Source organism: Apostichopus japonicus, chromosome 19 (genome assembly GCF_037975245.1).
Source record: "Apostichopus japonicus isolate 1M-3 chromosome 19, ASM3797524v1, whole genome shotgun sequence".
NCBI classification, from domain to species: Eukaryota; Metazoa; Echinodermata; class Holothuroidea; order Aspidochirotida; family Stichopodidae; genus Apostichopus; species Apostichopus japonicus.
In genome coordinates this window covers 12,031,397-12,053,995 of record NC_092579.1, presented here as the reverse complement: position 1 = coordinate 12,053,995, position 22,599 = coordinate 12,031,397, and the positions used below count along the sequence as shown (strand labels likewise).

General features: G+C 37.0%; 1 protein-coding gene and 3 non-coding genes across 4 annotated transcripts; 3 read left to right on the top strand and 1 right to left on the bottom strand.

The window, feature by feature from the left end:
- The first annotated feature begins 1,829 nt into the window (after positions 1-1,829).
- Positions 1,830-1,903, top strand: Trnar-ucu (transfer RNA arginine (anticodon UCU)). The gene has a single exon. It is a non-coding gene; the product is annotated as a tRNA-Arg (tRNA).
- Positions 1,904-4,554: 2,651 nt separating this feature from the next.
- LOC139960235 (intraflagellar transport protein 56-like) lies at positions 4,555-20,434 on the bottom strand. Its single transcript, XM_071958428.1, has 16 exons — positions 20,235-20,434; positions 18,504-18,641; positions 17,174-17,381; positions 16,648-16,697; positions 16,277-16,422; positions 14,976-15,147; positions 13,754-13,828; positions 12,999-13,101; positions 12,530-12,639; positions 11,611-11,674; positions 8,631-8,719; positions 8,139-8,222; positions 7,880-7,949; positions 7,276-7,382; positions 6,670-6,803; positions 4,555-6,365 (listed from the first exon to the last, which is right to left on the bottom strand). The coding sequence occupies exons 1-16, from the start codon at positions 20,235-20,237 to the stop codon at positions 6,251-6,253; spliced, it is 1,668 nt and encodes a 555-aa protein (XP_071814529.1). The 5' UTR covers positions 20,238-20,434; the 3' UTR covers positions 4,555-6,250.
- A 748-nt stretch (positions 20,435-21,182) lies between these two features.
- Trnar-ucu (transfer RNA arginine (anticodon UCU)) lies at positions 21,183-21,268 on the top strand. The gene is given in 2 exon segments: positions 21,183-21,220; positions 21,233-21,268. It is a non-coding gene; the product is annotated as a tRNA-Arg (tRNA).
- A 945-nt stretch (positions 21,269-22,213) lies between these two features.
- On the top strand, positions 22,214-22,299 carry Trnar-ucu (transfer RNA arginine (anticodon UCU)). Its single transcript is given in 2 exon segments — positions 22,214-22,251; positions 22,264-22,299. It is a non-coding gene; the product is annotated as a tRNA-Arg (tRNA).
- Positions 22,300-22,599: the final 300 nt, after the last annotated feature.

Here is a 22,599-nt window from a genome sequence, read left to right as displayed (position 1 = left end):
TGGTTATACCGGTGTATAAAAAGGGTGACAAAGATAATTACGAAAATTACCGGCCTATATCATTGTTGTCGTGCTTTTCTAAAATAATTGAAAGGCTTATGTTTAATCGTATTTTTAATTTTCTTAACAAGCATGATATTCTATGTAATCAGCAATATGGTTTTAGAGCAGATCACTCTACTGAACTTGCATTGGCAGATGCTATTGACAAATTATCCAGCAGCTTAGATAACAATAAAACTTGCATTGGTGTATTTCTAGACCTCTCAAAGGCTTTCGACACTATTGATCACGTGATCTTAATGAGTAAATTGCACCACTACGGTATTAGAGGAACAACACTGAATTGGATAGACAGTTATATTACAAATCGTTATCAATATACCTCTTACAAAAGCTCTACTTCTCGTATTGCAGAAATTCAATGCGGTGTCCCACAGGGTTCAATTTTAGGCCCATTGCTGTTCATTTTATATGTCAATGACATCTGCCAAATTTCTAAATTTGCAAACATTACATTATTTGCTGATGATACGAGTATTTTCTTCGATTCAGATATAAATGCAAATTCATTCCATATTCAAATTTCTAATGAACTAAGTAAATTTAATAACTGGTTTTCTGCCAATAAACTATCACTTAATATTGGCAAAACTAATTATATTGCGTTTAATACTTCCAGAAATTTTAGCTGGGATAAAGATATCACCATGGGTGGTATAATTCTAAAACAAGTTTATACTACTAAGTTTTTAGGTGTATATATTGATCATAAGCTTTCGTGGCATGAGCACATTTCTACAGTATGCAGGAAAGCAGCGAAAAGCGTTGGGATTTTATCAAAGTTGAAATTTCTCCTACCAGAGCGCATATTAAAGACTCTCTACCAAACTTTGGTCGTTCCACACATCTCATATTGTTCAATTATCTGGTCTGGCACGCCAGAAACCAATCTTCATCCTCTTATTATTATCCAAAAGAAAGCCATGCGCCACATTTCACGTGTTGCACCTCGTGAACACACAAATCAACTTTTCAAGAATCTCAACTTATTAAAAGTTACCGACATTTTTCGTGTAAATCTTGCCACGTTTGCATATAAGGCATGGAATGGTTTATTGCCAAACACATTTCATGATTTTTTAACTAGTAACAGTGTGATACATCACCACAACACACGGAATGCTGATAATGCACATTACTTTTCTTATAAAACATCAATTGGGAGGCTTCGTCTTAGAAATCGTGCAATAAAGACATGGAATTCCATAACAGAGAGCTTCAAAACCAAAGTATCCAGTAAAATATTCAAAAAGCATCTGACCAAAGACGCTATATCCAGATATTAATAAGTCACCCATTCATTTGCACGATAACAAATCATTATCGTAAATATTATCACCATATATAGTATTCATTGATTGTCGAATTATTCTATTTTGTATTGTTATGTAAATACTTTTCTTCTTTCCTTAATACAGGGAGTCTTCTACTTTGTTAAGCTGTTGTACGCTTTTTGGAAGACTTCCTTCACATTGTAAATTTACACGTGAAAAACAAATAAATAAATCAAATCAAATCAAACTGAAAATAATAATAATAATAGTAAAAAATTCAACAGCCTATAAGCGTTTTCGTCGTTTACTAACTGAGTGTTTTTCACTTTATGTGTCGTTGTTATTGATATAAAGTTTGTCAGTCCAGCTTGTATTCGATACCACTTTTCACTTTTGACTCTCAGTTACTTGCACTAGAGCTGTTCTTGTGCTTAAGACTATATACCATATTAAGAATATGGTCTTGCATAAATTCATGATTTTAAGTGTGCCGCCTCTGTGGCGCAATCGGAAAGCGCATTGGACTTCTAATTCAAAGGTTGCGGGTTCGAGTCCCGCCAGGGGTACAATTCTTTTGCACTTGGGACCGCTTACAAAATGCATATCATCGCACTCCTAATTCAACGGTTGCGGGTTCGAGTCCCGTCAGAGGTACAATTCGTTTGCACTTGGGACCGCTTAAACAATGCAAATCATCTCACTCCTAATTCAAATGTTGTCGGTTCGAGTCCAGCCAGAAGTATAATTGCTTTTTACGCTGACTGGGTCCTCTAACATGGCTCATCTTTTACAGCCACTGGAAAGTAATCAAACTTTGGATAACGGGACATGGTGAGATCGGCCTTATATAAAGCACGTGTAGAGGCATGTCGTGTAACTTAGAATGCCAACGACACGCACAATGGCAAAATAACAAATCTATTGTTGAAAAGTTTGGCTGACCACTCTTACATAAGGATATGCACTATTATCGACCGGCTAGAAGGTGGCGCCATTTCTACAGCACAAATATAAAGTATGTTGGCTCAAAGACGGACCTCTGACCATTATAACGTAACGATTTTCCCTATTAGCTAACGAGACGCACAATGGCAACATAACAAATCTATTCTTGAAAAGTTTGGCTGACCACTCTTACATAAGGATATGCACTATTAGCGACCAGCTAGAAGGTGGCGCCATTTCTACAGCACAAATATAAAGTATGTTGGCTCAAAGACGGACCTCTGACCATTATTACGTAACGATTTTCCCTATTAGCTAACGAGACGCACAATGGCAACATAACAAATCTATTGGTGAAACGTTTGGCTGACCACTCTTATATAAGGATACTGTGCGCTATTGGCGACCGGCTAGAAGGCGGCGCCCTTTCTACGGCACAAATATATAGTATGAAGCCTCAAAGACGGACTTCTGACCATTATTACGTTACGATTTTCCCTATTAGCTAACGAGACGCACCATGGCAACATCACATATCTATTGTTGAACCGTTTGGCTGACCACTCTTACATAAGGATATGCGCTATTAGCGACTGGCTAGTGGGTGGCGCCCTTTCTACAGCACAATTATATAGTACGATGGCTCAAAGACGGACCTCTGACCATTATTACGTAAGGATTTTCTCTATTAGCGACCTAAAAACTCGAAGAATCTTGCTAATCTATTGTGTGATGGTTCAAAGTTCACCGTGAACATTGTTACTAACGATTTTCCCAACGGAAGCAATAGATATAAGAACAGCACAGCAAAAGCAAACTGCCTTCACTGGGGATCGAACCCGAGAGAAAAAGTTTGTCTTGCTCATCAGGTACAGAGCGCTAACCGTTGCGACACTGTATCTGTTGAGAAGCTCGTTTTAATATTTAAGGTTCCTAATGGAAGCTAGAGGTATAAGAACAGCAAAAGCAAACTGCCCTCACTGGGATTTGAACCCGAGAGAAAAAGTGAGTCTTGCTCTTCAGGTACAGTGCGCTGACCGTTGCGCCACGGTTTCTGTTGAGAAATAATGCTGGTTTTCTAATAGTTAAGGATCCTAATGGAAGCAAGAGGTATAAGAACACCCGTCAGGGGTACACTTGGTTTTGTACTAGGGATCGCTTGCACATCATTGGACTTCTAATTCAAAGGTTGCGGGTTCCGAGACCCGTCAGGGGTACACTTGGTTTTTGTACTAGAGATCGCTTGCACATCAATGGACTTCTAATTCAAAGGTTGCGGGTTCCGAGACCCGTCAGGGGTACACTTGGTTTTGTACTAGAGATCGCTTGCACATCATTGGACTTCTAATTCAAAGGTTGCGTGTTCCGAGACCCGTCAGGGGTACACTTGGTTTTTGTACTAGAGATCGCTTGCCCATCAATGGACTTCTAATTCAAAGGTTGCGGGTTCCGAGACCCGTCAGGGGTACACTTGGTTTTTGTACTAGAGATCGCTTACACATCAATTGACTTCAAATTCAAAGGTTGCGGGTTCCGAGACCCGTCAGGGGTACACTTGGTTTTTGTACTAGAGATCGCTTACACATCAATTGACTTCAAATTCAAAGGTTGCGGGTTCCGAGACCCGTCAGGGGTACACTTGGTTTTTGTACTAGAGATCGCTTACACATCAATTGACTTCAAATTCAAAGGTTGCGGGTTCCGAGACCCGTCAGGGGTACACTTGGTTTTTGTACTAGAGATCGCTTACACATCAATTGACTTCAAATTCAAAGGTTGCGGGTTCCGAGACCCGTCAGGGGTACACTTGGTTTTTGTACTAGAGATCGCTTACACATCAATTGACTTCAAATTCAAAGGTTGCGGGTTCCGAGACCCGTCAGGGGTACACTTGGTTTTTGTACTAGAGATCGCTTGCACATCATTGGACATATCATCTTGAAAATAGATTAATGAAGACAAAATCATTTCGACAAATAACTTCATATCACGAACATATCTTTGGACATGATGTTGCTTGTCTGTGCTGTTTAATTTTCACCAGAATACTAACACTATAAATAATACGGTAAAAGTTGCAAAGTGTGGCGTTTCTTTAAAATTTCAAGTCGGCGGAGCAATATCGTCCCTACATGCATGTTACTGGTAATGGTTGACATAGAGTCAGGTATAGGTGTCTAGGAATCGGATACTGCATAATAACACATATGTTGTTTTATTCAAATAAAGGCAAGAGAAGAGACACAAGAGAAGAGACAATGAAAATAACAGATTTGTTTTCATAAAATGTTACTTCTTTTTTATTTTCTACAACAATATTATAAATGTATACAATTTAATGGTACTATTCCATTTATGTACAGGCTAGGTCGGACACATTAACAAGAGAATAAGCTGAGCAAGATATTGTCGTGCTATTCTCTGATATATCTTCTTTAAAATACATCAACGTGGTTCACAGGAAGCACATAGTACACCTTAGTCAAATCAATTGTCACATACTAGGCATAAATATAAAAACAAAAATATTTGTTAACCTTCATGTGTGACTTTAAGTAAGTACGGTCTTAACTTGCCAGTTCAGTAATATCAGGTTCCGAAAACCATCTGGTTTTGACAACCTTTAAAGGAGACCATTTCTTCGCAAACACAAACTCAAAATAACATTAAATAGGTATGCTAGAAATAAAATATATATTTGCTTCTTGGTATATCCACAATTCAGAAACAAACTTTAAAAAAAAAAAACATAAAAAAAAACTCCTTCAAGGTGATCCAGTGTGTAGATTTAGGATTTTCTATTTAATTTGTTAAGTTTATTAAAAAGTATATATTTAAATGAAAATTTGACTTTGTAGAAAAGGTTTACTTCACCAGTTATGCATGGGGAGGGAGGGAGGGGATATCAGGGGGGTCAAGCATGGGAATGGCAGTCACTGGTCAGTGTGGTTTCTAGTGATGTGTGATTGATTTGATTGGCTTTCTTAAAATGCATCCGGACTCATTAATAAAGCTGATGATGTCCCATAAAAAAAACGCCAATAGTATATGAGAGAGAGAGAGGTGGAGAGAGAATGGTAAAGGAAAAACAGAGGACTGAGTAGTAGTGGCCAGAAATAAATCTGGAGTGATACACAATCCTTAGATATAATACAATCTTGGTGCTCAGTTCATAGATTAGCGGAATATGTTTGAAACTCCTGTATCTTTGTTAGACTTTGCACTGTATCCTATGGAAATCTGCAGTTTTTTTTTGTGGGATGCTGAGGGGTCTTTGAGGATGTTAATGTGGGACCTGGTGGTAACGGGTGTGTACACACAGAACAGACTAGATGTGATATCTAGCATTGTATTGTTAATTTATAGGATGTTTGTCTCACTTAGGTTGCATAGATGAGTAAAATTAGTGAATGGACTAACATAGAGGAGGCTGGTTACTTGAAGAGACAAAGAAAATTCCAAAGGATTTTCAACATTTCAGACAACGTTTCTACCAAACCAGGTTGGATTCAAATACCATCCTGTTTTCAAGTTTGCTTCATGACAGACCTAAATGACTGAGCCAATGTTATCACCACCACTGCCTTATGGTATATATGCTAGGTCAGCATTTACCTACTATAAACATTGCTTAAGTGTTGCTACAACCACTTATGAAAAAACAGCCAAGTTTATCTTGCAATGGATAATTTCAGAAAATTGCTGGTAAATGAAACCCTACCAGTGATTGTGATATGACTCTGGTACTCACTTAGGTATCCGTCGCTCACTTTTCAGCAACTCATTTCCAACATATATATATATCCATATTAAACAAGTGCAGTAGAACCAAGGGACCCTCTAATACGACTTATTCCTTGAGAGACAATACGAAAATGAAAATCTTTCCCTTTTCGAAAATAGTTTACAATCTAGAGCCGAGAAAAGTTAATCCATCATCAGGGTTACCGGCAGTTTGGTAAAAGGTACTATGAAACGGGTACTCGGTTGTCCTTGGCCCACTTCTTCATTACCCTGATGATGTACTCGACCTGCGGGTTTCCTGTGTTCCGAAGGATCTGTAGAATATCTCTTAGTGTCTCCCTGCCGAAATGTAGAGCAAAAAACAAAATGAAAGAAATTGGAGGTCGTATGAGCCATTCCAAGAAAATGGAAGAGCCTTAGGGTATATCAGTTCCCTTAGTGTCAAACATAATTAGAAAGGTCAAAGAGAAAGGCCCAGTCCCTCCCTCTGGAGACCAAAGTTGCAGTGAGTCCATAGTCTAATTCTAGCATTGTCGTCCGTTCTTTGTATTCGCTTTGATAGATTCGTAAACATACATAAGCTTGCAAAAACAACTACCTGCTTCAAATGTAACAAATAATACAAAAAAAATTCTGTTCTGACCTTGGTTCATGACCTGCTATGATTTGCTGAAAGACTCCAACACAGGCCCCTCTCTTGCCTTCCCAATATTCTGGATTAGGATCCAACCTCTCTAACACATCAAAGGCCTTGGCAGCATAGTAAAACTGTCCCATCTGGAAAGGAGGAAGAAGAATATTCAAACAGGGTTGAGCGATAACAGCTAAATTTAAAACTGTGACTAGCAGTATTGGTACATGTACAAAAAGTTAAAGGACAGAAACAATGGCTTAAAGAGTTATTGCATGTGCCTGTGAAGGTGTCCCAAACGATGATATGTAGTTGGCCAAGAAAAATTACATCTTAGGTTGAATGCAATTAGCAGTCTAGCAATACTGTTTCTGTGAAGGGGATGGAGATCTTCAAGATAAGCCTCTTATCTTGCTTGACTGCCGAAGACCATTCATGCAATCAAAGTTAATTTCTATTAAATATGAAATAGTTTTCTTGTCAAAATTTGCTTTGTTTTTTTTAAAGTAAGCCCTTCTAGTTTCTCTTTACTGATATCAACCTGTTTGAAATAACACAGACTGTCAGCTACCTCTGTGCAGCAGCCAGAAACCTGTCAAATGTTGATAAAGCATTTACCTTATAGCAGTCATTCGCTATCAGTTGTAACAGACTGAAAGACTCCCCCGATGTCTCCATCTTGAGGTAAACCTCCCAAGCCAACCGTGGTTTACGGTTCATTATTACTGTCAAGAAAACAATCGTCCGCAAAGTATGCGGGAAAGGTGTGAATAATCATTTCAAAAGTGCTTACAGAACCATGGCATAGTTCTCAGAAAACATTTATAAAGGGGGCTGGGGAGGGATGTTGTATCTTTACTAAGCAGGTTAGTTGAAAAGGCGTTGAGTGGTATTGGGGTGAACAACCTGGTCCCACAATAGATTGGCTGGTTCTTCCATATAAACTTGTATGAGGGTCTATTGCAAGCAAAGGATGCAACCCTGGGGGGGGAGGGGAGGGGGAATTGGAAGGGATGGAAAAAGTTAATATAACTTTCAGTATGCCAAGGTGCCATGCAATCATCAAACCTTCATATCTAGACCATACTTCTAACTGTTGTATGTTGCACATGACTACAAAGAAAAGAAAACCACCAATGAGGAGTCATTTCCTTCCCACTTATTCTTCTTCTAAGACAATCAACAGTTCCTTGGTTACACATTAAATCTCTGCGTTACTTACAGCAGCGAGCCATCAGGCTCAGGTAGGTGTAGTCAACCTTAAGTTTCTCTCTTTGAATTAACAGCAAAATCTAAACAAGGCAGTGGGAAGACAAAATAGAGAAACTTAAGTTACCAAAAAAAGAAATTTTTAGCCGACCAGAATAGCACATGTATATAAAAATCAATGTAGTTGTAAAATATCAATTTAAACCAGTTAGGTCAAGAAGATTGCCGCTACCATCCTCTATGTTTGTTCTATAATTTTATAAACAGTTTACCTCCTCAGCTTCCTTGAAGTTTCCTGCTGTCGCTTTAGCCTGGGCATAGTTGAAGTTGAAGGAATCATCATTGTAAAAATAACTCTACAGGGGAAAAAAGAAAGAAAACAAAAATTAATACAAATTGTAACAGATGAAATAGATGTATTACACACATATTCCTCTATTATATTAGTACTAACTTCACTTAAGTATACCTCATGGCTCAACAATTTTTTTTCTGAAAATTTCTGGTAAGATTACTGGAGTCAACAAATAACCGCAGGGTTGTAAGCAAGAAGTAATTTGTTATAGCATATTAAAATTAAGCATTAATGTTTCATACTTTCAAACCATCATCTGTCTTTCACACCTTATAGTTGACTGTTTTATTAATATTATAATCAACCCTTATCAAATAAAAAGTTTGAACCTTTCTAAAACAATCCTTTTTGGCAATTAACATAAACTATATGACTGAAGAAGTTGAATTAATATGACAACCAAACCTACCTTGATGGAATTAAGATAAATTAAAACATCTTCAAACTGCTTTAAGATGAAGAAACAGGATGCCATACACTGCCTTCCAGGGATAGTATCTGTCAAAAGAAGGGGATCAAATACCATAATAACAATTAACTATAAATTGGGTCTTGTTTTCAAATGGAAATGAAATGACGATAACATCGTTTACGTGGCCAAAACAATAGATACTAAACTAAACTTTTAGAGAATAGTAAAAGTTTTAAAAATACTACCATTGCTCATGCAGTACCAAATTATTGATAAAAAATTGTTATTGAATAAAAATGAGCGCTGATACTATCAGGAGTTCCCAAAAATATTAGGAAAATCTTATCTTGTAAATAGTTTGACACAAAGCTCTCACAGTGTTTTTCATGTATCCCTGTGTTCTACATTTTCCTTGTTTTTCTTAAAAGTGTATCTTTCTCTTTCTTCCTGTATGTTTTACTCACAGCCATTACACTTGATTAATCCCCTTTATGTTGTCCTTTCTAGTGTACTGTAATTTAGTATTCCAAACACCCTGTACTGACTTTTGTGTACAGATGAGAAAATAAATTTGAATTTAAAGAACATGAAAATACATTTTATCATAGAGGGAATCCAAGAAGCAGCAGTCTGAAAGCCATTGTCTGCTATCATGTTTCCATGGTAACAGAATCTTTACTTTTGTTAAAGATCCTGCAAACAGCCAGCAATCCTGGTAGGACTAGTGCTTAACAGATGCCAGAAGAAACCAGTTTGGGGCTTAACGTCCCGTTAAAGATCTAGACAGTATTAAACAAGAGCATCAATGACGCAGTATCTCAATACTGGAATTTTTAATTTTGATTCGTAATTTCAAATCTTTGCTCTGTCTCTACAATTATCAATATCAATCATGGTACAACAAATATATATAACATGCATTTAAGCTACTTTGCCACAAATAGTCTCTGCAGGTTACACTTTATCCTGCTAGTGTTGCCTTTAGCGCTCATTGCCTGTTTGTCGAAAGAACGACGTTGCAAGGTTTAGTAATGTCATAGAATACCTAAGAACTTGTTTTTTATGTGGTATCCTTCATCTTGGGTCAGACTCTGTTGGACTTTTTGGTCATATAGTTTGATGTCATTGACAACGGCCAAATTAGAAGAGGCGAACTCGACCATATTCTTGACGCCCGCCTTGAGAGCTAGGCCTATTGACCTACTGTACGTTACTGTAGACTGTAGTGGTGACTACCATCAAAACTGTGTCCACTTCCAAGTATCAAAACAACCCACGTTTTTCCATCTCAATTTTTCTGACATGAAGATTTCATGGATTTATGACTTGGAAAAAATAATGTAAAAGAAGATTACAAGTTTTTTTTTTGAAAGTGATGGGTGGACTCCTCCTCCCCTAATAGCCACATCAGTTCCTCTCCATTTTGTTATTTTATTTTAATTCTTTGTACATTTTATGTCAAACATCACAGGTTCAAAAGAAAGCTACATACTTCTTATAACCATATTTATATTCTTAGAAATAAAACATAACCTTATACAATTTTTATAGTGTTATAAAAGTTGTGATGCTATGGGCGGCTCCTCTTTTATACGTAACCATCAAACAAACTTACCCTGGTCCTTCCTAGGAAAAGCTGTCTGAACACCAGTACAATGCTAATGTGGCTATCACTGAAAGCCTAATAATAGTAATAGGCCTAGGCTATGCCTATATATATTTTTTAAATGCATTAGGCCTAAGTAGCCTTCAGAAGTACAACGATGTGAAAACGTAATTATACAAAAATACATGAAGGGCAATCAAACAAACTTATCATGGCCCTTGCTCTGAAAAGCTACCTGAACCCCAGTACTATCCTTAAATGTATGTTACAAAAACGAAGGCCTAATATTAATTAAAAGCACTACGCAAAATTCAAAAGTACACAATGCGTATATGCATTTAGCATGCAATACACAAGACCTTGCGTACCTAACTACAGTACAGAAAATTGGTCGCGAGTGTAGCCATTTTCGTATATCTAACATGTAGCTGTCCATGAGTCATAGCCAATATGCTTGGAGGCGGGGCTTAATCATCAAAAACGGACCTTTTTAATAAAAGTAGGGGCGGCAGCTCAGTGTTGTTTTAAGAAAGAAAAATCATTTAAACATCAAATTAAGCAAATAAAAGCCATAAAATGTCATTTACCGCTAGTAAAATTTTTATTCATACCTACCTGTAAAAACAAATGGAAGTTTAAAATGTTAATAAAAAATATAATAAATAGGACCCTATCTTAGACGATACCACTGTTAAAAGACAATCTTATTCTATTCTCTTTCATAAAACATAGAACTGCAGATAACAAACCAATCGCTGAAAAGTAATATGTCACGTGCCCATTATAAACCATAGACATCGAATAATAATTAACAAATAAGCAGGAAAACGTGGGCAAAAGTTCCCTACAAACAAGTTTCGGAGCGTGTGCAAAAACACTCTGTTTCAATCGTTTTCCAGTCCGATTTGGCCCGATTTGGACATAAATCGGTCAAAAAGTCATAGAATGAGATAAAATTCTTGAATAAAAAATAGTAACTTTTGTTGGTCTATATGATATTTTCTTGCTCTGGAAATTCCAGAGAAAAATAGCTTTGTATGAAGACGCTGAAAATTTTTTAAGAGAAAAGAGAGTCCCACTTACCATTACAATATCTCTATACATGTAATGTATTGAGATAAAAAATGCCATAAACAGGATCCTTATTTCGATAAAAGATTGGGCTGATGATACGTAAGGGTCACTTACACACTATTTTGAACACTTTACTTCCACATGCTTTTGATAGTCTACAAGATTTGTTTACTCCCTCTCACAAATATATATCTCCAAGCGAGTTTACATGCATTATTCTTATCACCTTTATCGAAGGAGAGTGTTTGTCATCATTCTGTATGAATCTAAATTCTAAATGAATAAAAAAAATCTCACCACATTCACTTGCAGATCCACCCACAAGCTGAAAATATTGCTGAGCTATTTTCAAGTGTTCCCTCTGTGAGAGAGAAAAAAAAGAAAAAAGTTATATTGAGTTTAGTACTTAAACTACGCAAGAAGTAACATTGCTGCTAAAAGTACTTAGAACGGGTAAAGCTTCTTAACTCTATATTTATATGAGCGTCATTTTAAAGATGAAGTGAAATGTCAAAGAGTTTGTGCACACAAGATTGCCATTATTCCATTTAAATTAATGTGATGGAGCTATTCAAGTAATGTAGTTCCAAAGTTCCGATACCAAAAGAATAAGTTTCAAAACAAAAGCATTTATTTGAGACTAAAATAGCAATTCTTTATATAAAAGTATTCAAAGTTGTAAGCAAGAGAATATGCTCAAAGTATAAAAAGGAACAAAATAAAAGAGAAAGATTTAACAATATTTGTATGTATCAATTTATCTTTAAGTTGACGTTTCCCAGTCAGTCTAAACTCTTTATTAACTTTGGCATTTCCAGTTCAAAACCTAACAATCTGTTAAAATCTACTTAAGACTATTTTTCACTTCCTCTAGGGGTTTCACTTCGGACTGATCAACGCTCTTCTAAGACCTGTAGAAGCTTGTCTTTAACTTGTCATTTCACCGTTTCAACATGATATGACTGGATAGTTCCGTTGGCAGAAGGACGTGTAGTTCACAGGACTTTCTGAAGTCTATTACAAGTTAGTCAACAGAGATGTGAGCTGAGTTAATAATGATTTTCATCAATCAACTAACATTGGGAGACTGGTGTATTCTACTGTTTAGAAGTGTCACACCTACGCCATTAGTGGCCGTCCCCCCCCCCCCCCAATGGTAGGTGAACTACACACTATCATGTATTATTGAGTGATGATAAATGCACAACTGACATACCGAACCCTGTTCCTGGCCGAGGGCAGCATTCACCACACCTTTAAGGATGTACTCCTGCGGTGTCGTGGGTTCCAAGTCTTTGATTAAGTTATATGCTTCGTTAACATCATCTACAGACACCGCAAAAAAAGTGAAAAAGGGTCAAAAAGGAATTAAACAAAATATGAGAAATTCAACACAGCTCAACCATAACATTGACCAATGCTCCTCTTGGGAATGTTTGTTGTTGTCATTAACGAATCAAAGGCAAAATACAATTTGTTACAAAGGATACCAGCTCAATTTGAGTTGGTTTGTCATTTTTCTTCTTGTTCCACATGAGATCAACATTATACACAAACTGTTTAGAAAGTTATAAGATAAACTAAACCAAAAGCAAAAACAAGCAATATTTTGTGGAAAAAATGAACAGCAATCAAAGAATTCTCCCCTCTCCCTGTGGAGCTATAAATAGAATGTTTTTATTGACCTTGCTTTAGGTAATAGATGACCAGGTTAAGACGAGCCTCAGGAATGACATCGATTAGAGGAGGTAGTACCTGAAGGGCTCCCTCTCCACCCTTGAAAACGACCTGAGCAGAAGGAAAGATAAAAAACACAAAAACAAAAAAAATTAAAGCAGTTGTCTTGGCAACACATATTGTATTATCACAAAAGTACTGTGTATGATATGGGGAGGAAATATGCTGTTAGTTTATTGACTTACAATAATTTAATATCTCAAGAATTGTAAAATTTATAAATTAAAATGTCCATAAATCAATAATCGATAATACGATCAATTCTCCTATACAGCTAAAACAGAAACGTCCTTCCATTTGAGATACATATGATGGTTCTAAAGTTCATGCCTGGAGACAAAACTGCCATTTTGTCAATGTATGATGCTATAGCTGGCATACCACTCATTTCTCATATTTCTGATATCTTTATGGTTGGTGAAAATAACAAGTATTGTCACCGACGTTAATGTCATTTGCAAGTTTCGATGTAACAATGTACAACTAGATACTGATCTGAGTATTCAGGTGGGATGCCACGTATATATGTCTAAAAACTTGTATCGAGAAGAGGGATTCACTACAAGAAAATTTGTCGCTGTGAAGAGGGGAAGGAAGTAAAAGTACTGCTTTTACACCCAACTTGAGTACAAACCAAGAACAATAAATATTAATATATATTAAAACTAAATATTATTGATATGACAAAGACAGTGATACTCACCAAATTATGCTTGATCAAGTCTTGTGCAAACGTAAAGGACGGCGATGCTAAATCTTGAAGATTCTTTAGCTCAGCCTGTTGAGAAAGATTCAGAAGAATTTTAGATTGTTTTTGGATACCCTTGTGAGCTGCTTGGCTAGTTCACTTTTGTGTGTCTCTTAGGATCCTGAATGTTGTAACTTATAACGAGTCTTGAACCGAAGTTAATACATTTCTAAAGTGAAGCAACTTGAACAAGTTTGTCAAACCCCCCCCCCCCAACCCCCGTATAGATAACACAAGTGACTCTACAGTACAGTCAACAACACAAATGGAGTCATGAAATCACTGGGCAATGATTCGATTTAATCTTGTCATATTATGACTCCCTACAGTTCTGGGAGCCAGGGGCAGACACATGGGCTGTGATTGAGCAAAATGGGAAGAGGAGACATTGTGGTGATGGTTTTATGTAACCCACTTATTTCATCTATCCTATTTCGTAATATAAGCTACCATTCAAGTCTCCGAGTCTTCCGATTGTTACGATCCCAGATGCGCTCACGCATTCTACATAACTGGAACTCGCCAACAAAGTGTCTCTGCGGACTTCATGAATATTCATAACTTACTGGAACATTCCTTTACACTCCGGGGATAAAAGCCACAGACGCCCGATTGAGCGCCCTCTCCGTTTTCTCCGTTCTTTCCGTTCAGAGGTTGCCACACCTCTGATGGTTCCTTGGCATTGATTACTGTGCCCATTTTAAACACAGTATATATTTAACTCTATACTTTTGTCGGAACTCTGACCTACTCACTCTAATGGATTCGCGTCGCTCTATCTGAACTTTATCTACATCCAGCCGAACTACTTCTAAAGCAAACCTGGACACTATCCGCCTAGCACTATAAGGTAACTCAAGAAATAAGCAGAAACTCTCCCCCCCCCCGGTTCTCCAAGTCCAGAAAGACGTTAATTGAATTAAGAATCTATAGTTATGTATTATGTTCATATTTATACTTTGTTCTGCCATGTAAATAGCTTATTAAATGCTTTAAACTTACTTTCATCCTCGTGTTCTCCTTTTTATGTCACGTGATCTGTTCTCCACATTAAGTCTGAGAACGGTCACGTAACAATGGGGAGTTATGGTGGACCCTCCCTTGTTAATTGAGTCAATGACATACTCTGCGGGGGTACAGGTTAATGAACATTGCGAATGCATACAGAAAACCTTACCTCTGCAGCTTTGCCATTGTAGAGTCTAAAGTGATTACAGGCTTTGAGATTCAGAGCAATGGCACTGTCTGGGAAATGCTGTAAGTAGACGGCTAGAACCTCCTGAGAGACATCGTAATAGTCCAGCTTATAATAACAGAGAGCCACGTAGACATTGAGAGCCAGATAATCTCTGAAAACAGTGATAGAAGAAAACAACCATTCCATGTTATTATCCACATACTAAAGGTTTGGCGCACCCTTCTGGATAATGTCTCCAGACGTATTCTGGCTGTTCTGCTGAGTTTCACTGCCATCATGCTCACCATTTTGAAAGGTAGGTCTAGGTGTAAGGCAACACCACCCTTCTGTTCACATGAGATGCAAACTTATGACCACCTTTGAAGCTCCCCCACCCCCCCCCCCCACCTTCACATCATCAGCCATAAAGCAACCTCACTGACATCAACATTTTTCACCCAATACTGTCCATCAAGTTTGTAAGACCAACAGCACGAATACTCAGCATGAAAACAACAGCATTAATACTAAATACATATATGGTTAACAGTACAAATCGACATGCCCTCACTTAAGGCAGCATTAATACTAAATACATATATGAATACTAGTACAAACAGAAATGCCCTCACTTAAGGGAGTAAGTAACAGCAGCATTATTACTAAATACATATATGAATACTAGTATGTGTGTATATATTGTATGTATTTATGTATGTATTGTATGCATTAATACTAAGTAATATGAATACTAGTATAAACCGACATGCCCTCACTTAAGGGGAGTAAGGAACAACACCATTAATACTAAATACATATATGAATACTAGTATGTGTGTATATATTGTATGTATTTATGTATGTATTGTATGCATTAATACTAAGTAATATGAATACTAGTATAAACCGACATGCCCTCACTTAAGGGGAGTAAGGAACAACACCATTAATACTAAATACATATATGAATACTAGTATGTATATATGTATTATATGTATTGTATGCATTAATACTAAATACGTATGCATGAATACTAGCATAGACCGACATGCCCTCACTTAAGGAAGTAATGGTACAGGGCACTCAGTGCAGGTAGGAGCACTTTGTCTTGATGAGTACAGTAGATCAACATATGCTCCAAGAAAGAGTACAAGTAACAGTGAATGAGGGTGGTTATGATTATAGGCAGCTACGCTAGAATACCAGTATGAGTATGGACCCAATATATCACTCCCCTCCCCCCTCCTTCTCCCCTCCCCCTCCTTCCCTACCCATAGCACTATGAACACCGCAAACTAACCTGTTATCCAATAATATCCTCTTGTAGATATCGATGGCTTCCTGGTAGTGACTTCTAAGGTAATGTATAGATGCCAAGCTCAGCTGGTCTGGGATCATATCTTGAAGGTTTTGGTGATAAGACATCAATCGCTTCTCGTCATTAAACTGACGCAGGGGGAGAAAAAAAATAACTTAAGTAAAAAAAAATGTAGTTTTGAAACATTTCTACTTCGAAACCCTAAAAACAATGCACTATGACATATAAGGGACACAGGAGAAGAAGAGGAAGCCACAACACCAACTAGTGCCTTATTTTCAAAATTGTCCAATTTTTTGGCATAATGTCGGAGACCTGCCATCTAATTCACAATCGCTTGGTACGAGGCTTACCTTTTGAGACAAATGAAACAAAAGCCTATTCTGCAGATCTGTCTTGGGTGCTGAAAGTAGAAGATAAAAGAAGATGTTCTGGAAATAGGATGCAAACAAATAAGTTCACAGAGATCTGTTGTTACAGAAATGTCTGTGGTCGAAAGAAATCTATTTTGAGGAGAAAAAGTTAAACAAAAAATATGAGTGAAAGATAGCAGCTAAGGGCTGCATGTGAAGCATTCTTTCAGATCACATCAAAATAAAGACAAGTACAATCGTCAATTGTGCAAATCATGCGGTGTACAGTTTGAAAACACAATTTTTGATTTGCCATTTGTAATGATTTGTCATTGATTGTCGGTGCAAGAATTAAAGGACTTCCCCGTGCTTCCTGCACAGTAGTGGATTCATGTAACTTCTTCAAAGTCAAGTCAGTATAGTATTTTGTCAATGTCACCGACAATTTCACAATCACTTTTTAAGTCATACAATTTTTTTACATCATTCTGTTGCAATATCTAATAGGAGATTTCACCATCTTTACCTTTCCTAGCAGATTCATCAGCTTCCTTGTACATGCCAAGAAAGAAGTAACAGCAGGCGAGATTCAGCCAAACCTCTGGGTTGAAGTTATCTCTCTTGGTCATCTTCTCGTACTCCTCCATGGCTTGTTTATGATCTCCCAGATGAAATGCACAGTAGGCAACCCACATGTCGGTCTCCTCACTCCCTTTACCACTGTTCCTGGTGAACTGCAATTAAATTAAGAATTAATAAACACATGCAGAGGTTGAGGAGCTGTGTGGGGTATCAAGTGAAGGGTAGGTTTTATTCCGTTGGTACTAAAAGAATTACAGTGGCAGAGAATATTCAGGCATTCTAAAGTTTTCTACTTTAATACCCTTAACCCACACACAACAACAAGTATTGTACAGTGAAGGCCGTAATCCTTTCTTCCTCTGCTTCATCGTAACTGACATGAACGTTCACCTCCATCAAATGCAGAATATACAGTTTTAGCTTACATGGAGTTTAAATGGAGTAAATACCGTTTCAGCTTAGACATCTTATGTGGAATTGCCCTCATGAATGCAGAGGCCACAAGCCCAAATGGCATCCATATTCTTGTTTCATGAAGTGGGATTTGGAGGGGGGGGGGGGGTGTTGCTACAGTTGTTATGTCAATGTCATGTTTAATAATAAATTTCACTCAAGGGTTTTAAAAGCACAAATGTGTTGACTGAATCAAATTTCCGTTCATGCCATTGAACGATGGAAGCAAGAATATCACACACAATTGAAACAAACCAATCATTTTTAATAGCTGACGACCGCGCACCAAAACTCGTTTGTAGAAAATGCAACAATATATCATGATTCATGTGAATGAAATGTACCATAGTACATTGGCTAAACAAACAGGCTATAATGGTTTCCAAAATAGATTCAATAACTTGCAAGTTTGAAATTAAAATTAATATCAAAATAAAACAAAACTGTCAGCAAACTGCTTATCCACTAAAGAGCCCCTGTAAGAGAATGTGTAAAAGTAAGAGGGCCTGATGATTTGATCCTAGCAGGATCTTCTTCAGAGGCTGAACTGCAAGTTACAGTAACAGAAGGGACAATTACACATACAGACAGGTAGACAGACAGTTTGAAACTGCTAATACCAAAATACACTTTGAAAAGTGATTTCGTTCTATGCATGAAAAGTTCTAAAGTATTAATACGTCCTTTACTTGGATTCGAGGTTCCAATCTGAAAAATATTGTCAAGTTACACTGCATAGTTATGATAAAGTGTTAAAACTGAAATCCTTCTTTTCTTCTTACAAAAAGAGATCTTCTTACTGCATAGAAAAAAATCCTTACCTCACTTAATACAATTGCCCCTGTGTAATCTCTGCTGTCCAGAAAGTCTTCTAGCTTGGGCATTTGTTTCTTCTTTTTAGCCTCCTGTGCTGGGGTGCTTGAGCCTGGCCCTGTGGCAGGCTTTTGCCTTGAGAGCATCTTAGAGGAGATTTAACAAAAGATATAGTATAAAGATGGATAAAATTTTGCTATTTTTGCTATTGTTTGGATTATATGCATTTGAAGGTATTAATATGAAACATAACTTCATGTCATAAACCATAATTCTTCTGAATACTACAAAAACTTCAACAAAAGACACAACACCAGCTGAGCTTATGGTTGCATTTAGGGTTAAGAAGAATAATCACTAGACAAGTGGAAGGTTCAACAGAGATTGTTTCAAGGTTGAGTTATTATTAAATCATTCCATTTGCAATTTTAAACTAGAAACAATATTATTACAAAAATATGAAATAGGCTAATGTAGCACTGTTGGAATAAACCTTTTGCAAAATGAGAAGGTTCAGTTAAAGCAAACAAAGTACATCTGCTTTTATTTGTGACTGATGCAATGTTGTGTGGGAGTTTTCATAACAATGACAAAATCCACTGTGCCTCTTAAACATGCTTAAGTTTACTGATCTTCAGCTGTTGGGTGGAGGGCAGTTGCCAGTCAAATGACAATTATGATTTAATGATGTCTATGAAGAATGTTTAGGCCTAACTAAGTCCACTGACTGAGCCTCCATGCTAGGCTAGTGTGGAGGTATAAAGTTGCACTCACAGTGATGATAGAGCATAGGCTAGGCTAAGTTTGTTTGATGCGACCATGCCTCCATAAAAGTCAAATCGGTGGAGTAATACATTGTTATACTGGAAGTTCTTCTATATATAAACCTATTGCTAGCCTATATAGGCCTAGCCTAGGGCAGTGAGATGAGATGGTAGGCTGGTTTAAGGTTACTCTTGTGTCCCCAAATTTTGGGTTCTATGTTGCAGCAACCATTATTATGTCGTCACAATGGTAGGCCTAACTTGGAATGTATTTAGTGCGTAAAGTGCTCTGGAATACATATTATTATTTTTTGTTTTGATGCACGACGGTTGGTTCAAAATATAGATCTGATAGACACAAACATCCAATGTGTGGAGTCCTATTTCATCTCAGGCTCTACAGTGTTATAGCCTACATGCTGCACTGATGGACACTGTAGTTGCTGTTTTGATAAGTGAAGTTTTAACCAACTTTAACTTAGTTTATCTACATGAGCTTTTACAGAACTTTCAAACTCAAACTTGGTAGACTGAAACAACGGAACATCAATTTCGCATTTAAGACATTTTGGTAACTTATTTAACACTTTGCGAATGTGCGAAGTTAGAGAGCTTTTTCTTTGCGTCGAGCAGTTTGACAATTTCTTCAACCTGAGCTTCAACACCTGAGCTTCAACCTGAGCTTCAAAACTTCAACCTGAGCTTACAATTCTCGTATAATCGATGAAGCCAAAAAATTGAAGAATAGAACTAGCCTATGCATTTTGCGAATCAGTGAGATCGTCATTACCGCTATCTTTGAAAGGAACAATAAGACAACCATCACTATCGCGAATTTACCGACAATCAATCATAACAATATGCCAAGGCCCCAAGGCTAGGCCTAACTTAACTTGTGTTGGCCTAACGTTTACTTTAAGCCTGGCTAGAATTTAACAACGGCGTCTGTTGCTAGGCACTGCAAAACCCGCTTACCATCTTGTCTGTGAGGAAATGAAACCCTTAACCTTAAGACCTTCGTCCGAAGAAGCTTGAAGCGAATATCTATTCAGAATTTGGTATATTATCAGGCGATATGGCGTAAGAACTACAATAATTTCATGTTTTAAGCCGACGTCAGTAAGCTGTTCCCTTGGAACATGAATCAATGGAAGGAATTTCATAGCAGGGTGAATCTAACAAATATATCACTCATAACCTGAATAACACTTATTTCATAAATCTGTTTGTCGCCCTCTCTTCTTCGGTCTGACACACAGAAATATTAGGTGCGTGATTTTACTAAGTATTAGCCATTTCTGTAATACTACCAAAGTGACTTTTCTGAATTTGACAATGCGATGTAAAATTCTACATGGTGAAATAAGGCTGAATTTAAAATGATTTACATTGGGCCATGGCTATTCTTACGACTAGTTGTAACAATTATTTATAAACTATTCTTACGACATCGGCGAATTCAAAGTAAATAAAGCAACTGCGCATGTAGTAGGGGTAACCCTAACTCTAACCCTCAATCCAACCCTAACCCTGAACCTAACCCTAACCGGAAATTATTGTTACTCCTGGTTGTAAAAATAGTACTCCTAGTCGTAAAAATAGCAACTGCGCATGCGCAAAAGGTCATTATTATTACAACTAGTCGTAAGAATAGCCACTTTGTTTACATTGCCCTTCCGGTGTTTAAGCAACGATACTTTGTACAATCGATTAGATCTATAATATTTACGCACTAGGTAAAGTTATTTCGATGAAAAAAAGGTCATTTGGACGACACTGCCGTTCCATTGTCATTACATCCTTCGTGTACCGTAAACACGTTGACTGCGAATAGTGTTTGAAAAGCGTGAAACGTATTTGCTGGAGATATCATTTTTTCTAACTTTAATGATCTTGTGTCATGCTTCTCCAAATACCGCTAAGGTCCCTGTGGCGCAATCGGATAGCGCATTGGACTTCTAGTCCAGAAGTAAATTCAAAGGTTGCGGGTTCGAGTCCCGTCAGGGATGCTTTCTATTTTTGAAACACTACCAAATTCCTGTGAGACCCAATTGTACGCTAATGTAAGAACAAAAACACAACCTGTATGATCTTTTATATGTATCATTAAAATTGCTTTTGGTATGTAATTCATATTTTTATTGTAATCTTAATTTAATTTTATGGTTGATTTTACCGTTACATGTTTTATATTCTTATTTCTCTTAAATATTTTCATTTAATTTCTTTTATTTTACATTTTTTTTCATTTAGCACTTTGCTAACCTAGTCTTTTACCCTTACAATTTTATATTCAACGATCTCAGGGTCACATTTTTTAAATCCTGGATCCGCCCGAGAACCCTGTACAATTTACTTACATTTTTGAAATTCAAACCTTGCCATTCATTTTTTAACATCGTGGTAGTTTTTAGAGTCCTGGTAATTATCAAGAACAAGTTATCATTATACTCAGTTGTATATGAATATGAATAATTTTCTCATTGACTTACATACATCGTTGTATTATTACGTAATATATCTGCCATCTAACATACAAGCGTGGAGGAGCTTTGTGGTAACATTCTTTGGACCCATGTTGCCTTCTACATAAATAGTGTGGTGCTCACATAGTATACGCAAAGTACTGAAGCTTTTGACACCACCCCCCCCCCTCCAACCTCCTCCTCCCCTTCTCTCCTATATATAGGACCATTGAACAATATAGGGGTTCAAATATATAACCATAAAGCACTCCCAACAGACTCATCTAATACGTGATGACTTCAGAGTTAATTCGATGAAAGAAAGTCATTTGGACGACACTACGCGGTTCCATTGTAATTAACATCCTTTGTGTACCGTAAACACGTTGACTGCGTATAGTGTTTGAAAAGCGTGAAACGTATTTGCTGGAGACATCAGTTTTTCTAACTTTTATGATCTTGTGTCATGCTTCTCCAAATACCGCTAAGGTCCCTGTGGCGCAATCGGATAGCGCATTGGACTTCTAATCCAGAAGTAAATTCAAAGGTTGCGGGTTCGAGTCCCGTCAGGGATGCTTTCTACTTTTGAAACACTACCAAATTTCTGTGAGACTCAATTATACGCTAATGTAAGAACAAAAACACAACCTGTATGATCTTTTATATGTATCATTAAAATTGTTTTTGATATGTAATTCATATTCTTTATTGTAATCTTAATTTCATTTTAATGTTGATCTTACCGTTACTTATTTTTTATTCTTATTTCTCTTAAATATTTTCATTTAATATCTTTTGTTTTACCTTTTCTTTTTTTAGCACTTTGCTAACCTAACCTTTTAACCGTCTTACAACTTTATATTCAACGATCTCAG